Source organism: Cyprinodon variegatus, unplaced genomic scaffold, assembly GCF_000732505.1.
Source record: "Cyprinodon variegatus isolate N-32 unplaced genomic scaffold, C_variegatus-1.0 Scaffold201, whole genome shotgun sequence".
Taxonomy (NCBI): domain Eukaryota; kingdom Metazoa; phylum Chordata; class Actinopteri; order Cyprinodontiformes; family Cyprinodontidae; genus Cyprinodon; species Cyprinodon variegatus.
The window spans coordinates 782,437-790,642 of NW_015150654.1; the positions used below are offsets into that span (position 1 = coordinate 782,437).

At 38.4% G+C, this 8,206-nt stretch overlaps 1 protein-coding gene across 1 annotated transcript in view; it reads right to left on the reverse strand.

The window, feature by feature from the left end:
* Positions 1-8,206, reverse strand: part of gatad2b (GATA zinc finger domain containing 2B) — a 50,883-nt gene that overhangs the window by 17,838 nt on the left and 24,839 nt on the right. Inside the window, exons 3-6 of the mRNA XM_015379835.1 lie at positions 7,059-7,065; positions 6,477-6,782; positions 4,656-4,784; positions 2,162-2,425 (exon numbers count right to left, since the gene is read on the reverse strand). Coding sequence (XP_015235321.1) covers positions 2,162-2,425; positions 4,656-4,784; positions 6,477-6,782; positions 7,059-7,065 — 706 coding nt within the window. The remainder of the gene's footprint in view (positions 1-2,161; positions 2,426-4,655; positions 4,785-6,476; positions 6,783-7,058; positions 7,066-8,206) is intronic.

Here is an 8,206-nt window from a genome sequence, read left to right on the forward strand (position 1 = left end):
AAAACTTTGTGTTTATCATTTTAATATTAAATTGCTAAATATATAACTGCTTATATCTCATCCAGTTTGAGTTCAGTTTAAATAGTTTTTAATCTGAATAAATATGTGTAATCTAACTAAAAGGTCATTTTAAAATATGTTTTGGTCTTTTTAGTAGTTGTGTGATATAAGAGATTACAGTAATAATATCTCAGACTCGTCTTTCGTGATTAAAATGAGATCTAAGGTGTCTCCTATTCATTCTGCCAGCAGCTGTGTCAATGATTGTCTGACCCAAGATGGCCGCCGTCTAGGCATGTCAGCCTTGCTGCTGATGGCGTCCAATGAGGCGTCTACGTATGTAATGTCTGTGGTGACTACACTTAAAGGTATAGTGGAGGATGTTCTTTTCTAGGTGGATAAGTGGTCCTCCTAACTGTCAATCATTCTGCTGATATGTTTACGTCAGACCGTCCGACACTGAAAAAAGTGAAACAAAGCTGTTTTTCATTTAATGTGTTTGTTTTCATTCCAATGAGTTAAAAAAAATAGTTTGCTCAATTAAACTAAACTTTCTTAGTTATATTTATGGTTGAATCTATTTTTTTTACTTTACTATAATGTAAACTGACAGCGAGGCACCAAACTGATTTTTTTTTATTTTAAGCAAAGTCTTTTTATTAGATTGAGCACTTTGCGCATGCAAATTCTTTAAAAGTTCTGGCGGCAATTGTACTTCCGCCTCAGCCTCCACCAGACGTCGTGCTGAAGAGAAAAATATCAGGCATTTTGCGCAACGTTGAGGTAAGTCATTAGGATTTTTAAAGATGATTGGGCGTAAACCTTAGCCCCCAGACAAGATTTGTGTAAGTCTGTGCTTTTGTGGGCAATTAACTGCTCTGCTAGCATTAGCGCTGGAAGGGAGGGGGTTCGCCGTCGTTGTCATTGGAGAGGCCGAGTAGAGGTTTTATGGGTCACCGGAGCTCTGGAGAGGAAGCTAGCCGCCATGATGCGTGTGTGTGGGAGCCGCGAAGCTTGAGCTTGGTCTCATGAGCTCAGCAAGAGTAGGCATACAGAAGTTGAGTTCCACTGTCTGGCCTGATTTTAATTGCATTTCTACAACCAAAACGTTGTACCTTGTTATCTGAGGTTGTTGTTTGGTCACTGTTTAAATGTTAAGTGAGACAAAAAATATGCCTAAATGCTGTTTGAATGGTTGAGATGTGGAAAAAAATCTTACTTCAGCAATAAAATTTTGTATGGAAAAGCAATGGCTTCTGAGTGTAAATAAAAAAAATCAGGTCTATAAATATTACATTATGATGACTTTAAATTTTTATTTGAGACAACTTTAAAAAAATAGTTTGCTCCCATATTCAAAAGTTGTTTAAATGAATTTAAAATATTCAGGTTGAACCAAGTATATTATTTACATTCAGTAATAAAACCAATGTATTTATTTTGATTTAGTAAAATCTGAAATAATTGCTTTGGTTCAACCTTCAGAAATTAGTTTACATGAAGTAAAATATTTCAGGTCAAATCAAATGGATTGTTTATATTGCATGGAACTACAATATTAGTTGTGATCGATTATCTCAATTTTTTTAAATTGAGCCAGTGTTTCATTTTTTTCAGTGTACGTTCTCGTCCCCATTTTCACTTACCGGTGCCAAAAGTCTGACATAGTGGAAAAATCTTCTTTGTAAGCTTGTATGAGGGATGCTAAGTAAAACTTTTGAAACAGAGCGTGCACGAGGAGAAATGGGCTGGTGCACGTTCTCTCACGCGTTTAATAGGCGTTGCCTCTCGGGAGCGGGTACTGGATTCTTTTTTTTTTTTTTTAAGTGAGTTAAAGGATGTCTTTTTTTCTTCAAAATTTCACTAAAATCCTCCACTAGACATTTTTTTTAAACTAATTTCTAGATCCTTTTTGCAGTGTGTTCAGTAATGGTTTTTCCAGATTAACAAAAGATGGCTTCTTAACCCCTCGCTCAAACCATCTTTCTTCTTTGGACAGAATATGGACGTTGTTGTCCTCAGACGTGTCCTTTAGCTTTCGGTTGTAGGTGAGCAGCCGAGTCCTGTCCTGAGGAGTTAGCCCTCCTCTGAAATGTCAACTTTCACAGACCATGGCCTGGATGACTGAGAATCTTCACAGAAGTTTAACCTTCTAAGTCACAGAATGATTGAACTTTTCCAAGACATCTGCATTTCTGGGAGGAACCTGTAAAGTTAACTGCAAAGAAAGGCTGCCATTTTGAATCAATGTAGTCACCTGCTGATAGTTTACGGCGTTGGCCATGCTGGATGAGCTGGATCGGGGCATCCCAGGTTTGGAGGAGATCCTCTGGCCCTGCAACTGGGACGGATTGGGGGCTATGACCCGCTGGGACATGAGCATCGGAGGCAGGCTGGTATTGGCTGAACGAATGACCGTATGACCCTGAAAAAAATGTTTTAAATCCGATTAAAACACATCATTCTTATTGCTAGGGGATGTAAACTAAGTTGCAAAAAACAGAAACTCAGATGGACTCAGATGGAAGTTCCTAAAGCTTTTTTAACTGAACTTGTATGATTTTTCTATATTTGGTATCAGGGATGTGAGGATATACGGTACCAACACAGACCCAAGGAGGTACCAGCCACCAGCGCACACTGGCAAAAGCAGAATTATTTACAGTCTTATTTACATTTTATAAACATGGGAAAATGTGTGCTGGTTATTGTAGTGAAATATGGGAACGATAAAAATCCAGTTTATTGCCCAATTTGTTTTAAGAAAAGGGCAAATGTTATATTTTATGTCAACCTGCGCCACAGAGATCCAGCTACGCACATGGGGAGTCACTGTGTTGCCTTAGCAACGACTGTTTTCTTTTTCCTTTGGAGGGGAGAAGCTGTCCCATTCTCATTCATACCCCCCCATATAATCAAGGCCCATTCCACAGCTGTGATTTAGACGTTATTACGAGTAACACTTGATAGTTAAGTATTAATAGTTAGGAAGCAGTTTGGGATTCAGCCATAGTTTCTTTGTGGTAATAGATTCAACTGTAAACCTCTATTCCACAGTGAAAGTGTAAAGAGTATCAAGACTCACCATTTTTTTTTGGTTTGGTTTTAACTACGTAAGAAATATCATCCTATATAGCTGTCCTTATTTATTGTGCTGTTTTATGCTGAAATTCTTTAGAAGTGGTGTAGAATCACTGATTCACTGGATGGCTGATAGGCCGTTGGTAGTACACGGTGCTGTGAAGTCACCAGCCGCCATGTTGGTACTCCCTAAGAAGACCGGGCGGAATGTAAACAACATGTGCACTACCTGAAAATGAAAAAATGATCGAACAACGTTGAATTTCTCATTTTCAGGGGGAATGTCAGACTGTTTAAATAAAGATGAAGTCGTTACTTTGACACACAGTTGCTGTTTCATAGCATCTGTAGACCACTGTAATTTATGATAAATAAATAGGTACGTCACATTGCAGTCAGTATGAATTCTATAAATCATGTAATATAACATTATTATACAAATCCATCACAACAAAAGAGTGTTAATGGAGCATAATAATAATAATACGGTACTTGGATATTAATATATGTTATGCCAAAGGTGCTAAATTGATGAGGTACAAGTAATAAACATGTATTGATCACAGTGTTATGGTAATTACATGACATTAGAGGCATTTTAATGGTGCAACTCTGTGAGAGTGGGGAGTCCAAGAAGGCGGCAGGTGACCTCAAATTTGGCGGCCGATCAGCAATCCAGCGAATAAACAGAGATCAATGTGTAGAATGTGTAGCATGTGGTTTTACGGATTGGTTCATCAGTTGGTTTCTGAACGTTACAAGGTTTTATTAATATTACTTTAAACATTAGAGAGAAATATACTGATGATTTTAAATTCAAATTTGTATTTATGAGTATTTAACACTTTTAAATACTTCTTCAATACTTCAAGTTGAGTAGATGTTTGACTGAGTAACCTTTCCTTGTAGTTGAGTATTTGACTCTGAGTCAAATCTTTTAAGCTTACTGCTGTACTAGTGTTGAGGACTTCGTCTGGATATATTTACCGGTGCTGAAAGGAAAGATCTGGAAGCCTGTCAGGTGAGGAAACGTTTTCAAAAAAAGTCTTGAGGGACCTCGTATGAATCGCATCCATTAACTGATCTTCAGGGGTTTAAATGAGAACTATCCAGTGTGGTCAGAGGGGTAGCGCCACTAAGCAACGTGTTCGCTCCTCAACATGGCAGCTGTAAAGTAGAATCGCTGTGACGTCACACTTTTGAAAAGCAGCTATCAGGTATTGAAGGCAACTGGTCCAGGCTGTATTATTGCCATCATCCTCCGCCCAAAAACAGACAGCAGAGGGCAGCATCTGCCTTCTAGGCTCATCAACAACCAGGGATGCTCGCTGCATCTCCACAGGAAGATTATCTTGATTCCAGGAATATTTCAAAAATTGGAAAAGGTTCCAACAAATGGCTGCCTGAATGTTTCAGAATTTTCCCTTTAGTCAACAATGAGACTGCCGCTAAAACAAACCGATGAACATTTTCAGCACCACAAACCAATCTATTGAAGGTGTTTCACCCTAATACCTTAAACTGGGCACAACTCCCTCCCACTCTTATAAAACACCCCCCCCCCCATCCCATACCTGTGCAGTTCTGAGATTCTGAGGCTCATTGTTGTGCAGGCCCGGCCTCACAGGCAGCTTCCCTAACCCTGCAGAGCCGTGTAGGGGAGCAGGCTGAGCAGAGGATGAAGAGCTCTGGACCACTGGAACCTGCAAACAGCCAGAACGTCACATTCATACTGGAGTTAATCTGTTTCTCTGTCTTCCTAAAGAATCAGACACTCGACATATTTCCCCTCCAGAACCGCTTCATCGCTACAAGCTAAATAACAACTTTGTTATGAGGTTTGATCCCACGGATTTATTCAGAGCAAAGGCATTAATGTCAGCTTTTCCTAGTCTGCAGTGAACCATGAAGAGCTGGTCCATTTAAGATGATAAAATAAAATAAATAAACAAAAATCTATCCAAAACTCCTCAAGTGGAAGTTTTAGATTCATCGGGATAAATTTCGTACAAAATCTTCTTTAAGGAAGCATTTGTTATCCAATTATTAATTGCTTAATAGAAGAAAAAAAAAAATAAAAAAAAATTAAGAGCTTAAGCGATTTCCAAAATAATCGTTATTTGCAGCCTTAGCCACATGTATCTTTATTCTCTCGATTATTAATTTAATTTATTTTAAGAAAAAAGCAGTTTGTTTTTATTTTTAAATCCTTTGCTTCACTCAGTAAGGATAAAAGTCTGACTAATTTCTTTCTGAGGAATTTTTCAGGCTTTCGGAGGCTTTAGGTCCTCTGATGCGTCTCTTCTGTACTTTGGGCTGCACTGGAAAATTTTTTAAATCTAGATACTGGGTAAGTAATTTTTTTCCTTACAATAAGTGCATTTGTTCTTGGATTGAGGAGATTAAAAAGATATTTTGCCATTTACATTTAAAATAAGAATTGCTTATTATCTAATTATCTTATTTTAAGAGTAAAAATACTCATTCCATTGGCAAACTATCTCATTTACCTACTGAAATTAAGGATAAATACACTTAATGTAGGAAATGTATTTTTTATTTTTAGATCGTTGTTACAGTGTGATGGCTGGTTAAAGGCCCGCATTTGGGAGGATCAGTCAAAGAAGTGGGAGCAAATGCTGACTGAGAGGAACCCCCCCCACTGTGCTCCTCTGGAAGCCTGATTTAACGTTGGTCATGCTATAGTAACACTTTTATTATGAATAGTCCTTGTTTTTTCTGGATTACTCAACATCTACAGAGTCGCTGATGCAGCATTGATGACTTGTCTCTTTAACGAGGCTCAAAGTGAAAGATCCAGGGGTAAGTGATAAGAGCCATGCAAAGAAAAGATAGCATAGCTTCGTACATCAACTAACTACAGGGCTTTGTGGTTTTAGGGAGAAAAAGGCAAAAAGAACGACCCAGATGAACAGAAAAGGCTAATCCATCACCTATCCTTGACTTGGGGAAATGCTCCCAGTAGCTGAGACATTTGAAATATGCTCCAGTCTTCTGGATCATGAGGAAGCTTCAGTGACTGATCAGATCAACCAGCACAACAAAGGCTTTGGTTCTGGAATTGAGGTGGTAAGTGAGACACTTTGCCGATGGAGCAAGACTATTTACATTTAAAATAAGAACAAACAATTGTATTTTCTCATTTCAAGTGCATTTTATCTAATGATCTTATTCTAAGAGTAAATATTCTTATTCATTTTATTTACCTTTTCAGATTAAGGGTACATTTAAGAAATGTTTACTTATTTCTACATGGTCTTTGCAGTGAGGTATGTTGGAGCTGCTATAAGGGGCTCGAGATGCAGGTTTTTTCCATCTCAACCAAAAAAAGCTCCAGAAAAGTCCAATATTTGTAAACAAATAGAGACTCCAACCTTTTGCACTAAATTCTCCTTCTGCATCTGGCTCTGTCTCAGCTTCTTGAGCAGGACGAGACGAGCTTCTTCCAGACGCAGCTCTTCCCTCAGAGCTTTTATCATCTGCTGTCGCTCCTCTCCTGTTTTTCCCTGGAAGAAAGACAAACAGCGATGCATATAACTGACCCACTTCACACAGTTAAAGATGGAAAACTTGAGCAAAATGACGACTCTTGACTGAATCAGACGGATATTTAAGTGGTGAAAAACAACTGTTAAAAGCCCGTTGATGTGAATTAACAGATTATTAAGCAGTTTGACTTCCTGTTCAAAGGGAGTTTTTCCTCTCAACTGTTGCTACAAGCATGCTTGGTGTGAGGGATTGCTGAAGAGTCAAGGCAATCAGCTGGTTTTCCTTATTTAGATAAAACTTTGAAACATGATCTGGTTGAATCGTCTCTGTAAAGCGCCTTGAGATGACATGAGTAGTGAACTCGCGCTATAGTACTGAAATTGACAAATGTGGGTCAAGTTACTTTAATAAAATCACTGAATGCAAAAACTAAAACCAACATCAAGGAGCCAATTTCTGGTTTTTACCTTCATTCTGTAAGAACCCTGGATCAAATTTCAGGAACAGCGCAAATTTGCTCAATTACCCACATGGACCTTTAACTAAGGTCAGTTTTCACAGCAGAGACGTTCAGCCTTTACTGGGGGCTTCTGAAAGTCTTCCATGCATTAGAGATTATTTTTTCAAAGTAGCACCGAGTCAAAACAAGGTCCAGCTCTCTGGGAGCAGGTGGAGGTATACATAGAAGACATCCTACAATGCATTGAGACTATAATACCCCTTACCCATTGGTGGAAAAGCCAGTTTAAACCCGGGAACAACTGCTTTTACTGGCGGTGGGAACAGCTCACCGACGCGTCTACCCAGCTCAAACGAGTCGGCAAGTGACCAGTGTCAAAATCGCCTCGGCTCTGATCGGCATGAGGTGGGAACACCAAACGAGTCGACCCACTAAATCACGTGACACCTGTTGCTCTCCATTGTTTACTTTCCTGATTTTAGTCAGACCACTCAGCAATTTCATAGGACCTGACAATGGAAGAACACAGTAAAACACATCCACTTTGGGTGAAAATAATAAATAAAATTCCACTTTGGGTGAAAATAATGAATAGAATAAGTTATTCGCACGGGGAAATAGTCAGTTTAGGAGTCACAAATCGTGTATTTACCATATGATGGGGAGTAGATGCTGTTTCAGTCGAGGGAAGCCATTTAAACAGTAATTCAAATCATTTTTATTTTCTAGTACATCTAACAACACGTACTAATTGTAAAGCTTATGTTGATTGACTTTTGAAATAAACTTGTAGCTTTTATGAAAAACATTTTTGGGTTTAGACTGTAGCTTTTGTCTCTGAAAGATTAAATGAAATCAATTTTTTAAATATTGATATAGCAGGAATGTCACTAAGGGAAATATTTGCCTAAAAACAGCCAGGAACCTAAAACTCCAATAACTATCTTCAGCATTTTTGTAAAAAATTTGCCAAAGTGGGTTTATATGTAGGGGTGGTTGATGATGTCACTGACGGCAGCTCCTAAATAGCCAAGCGTACAAAGCTTAGTAGAAATGACAAGGAAAGCTGTTTAGGAACAGGAATAAAAACTGCAAACTCTCTGGGAATTTGGATGCACGCTCAAAATCAAACACAAAGAAAGATTTTAAATACAA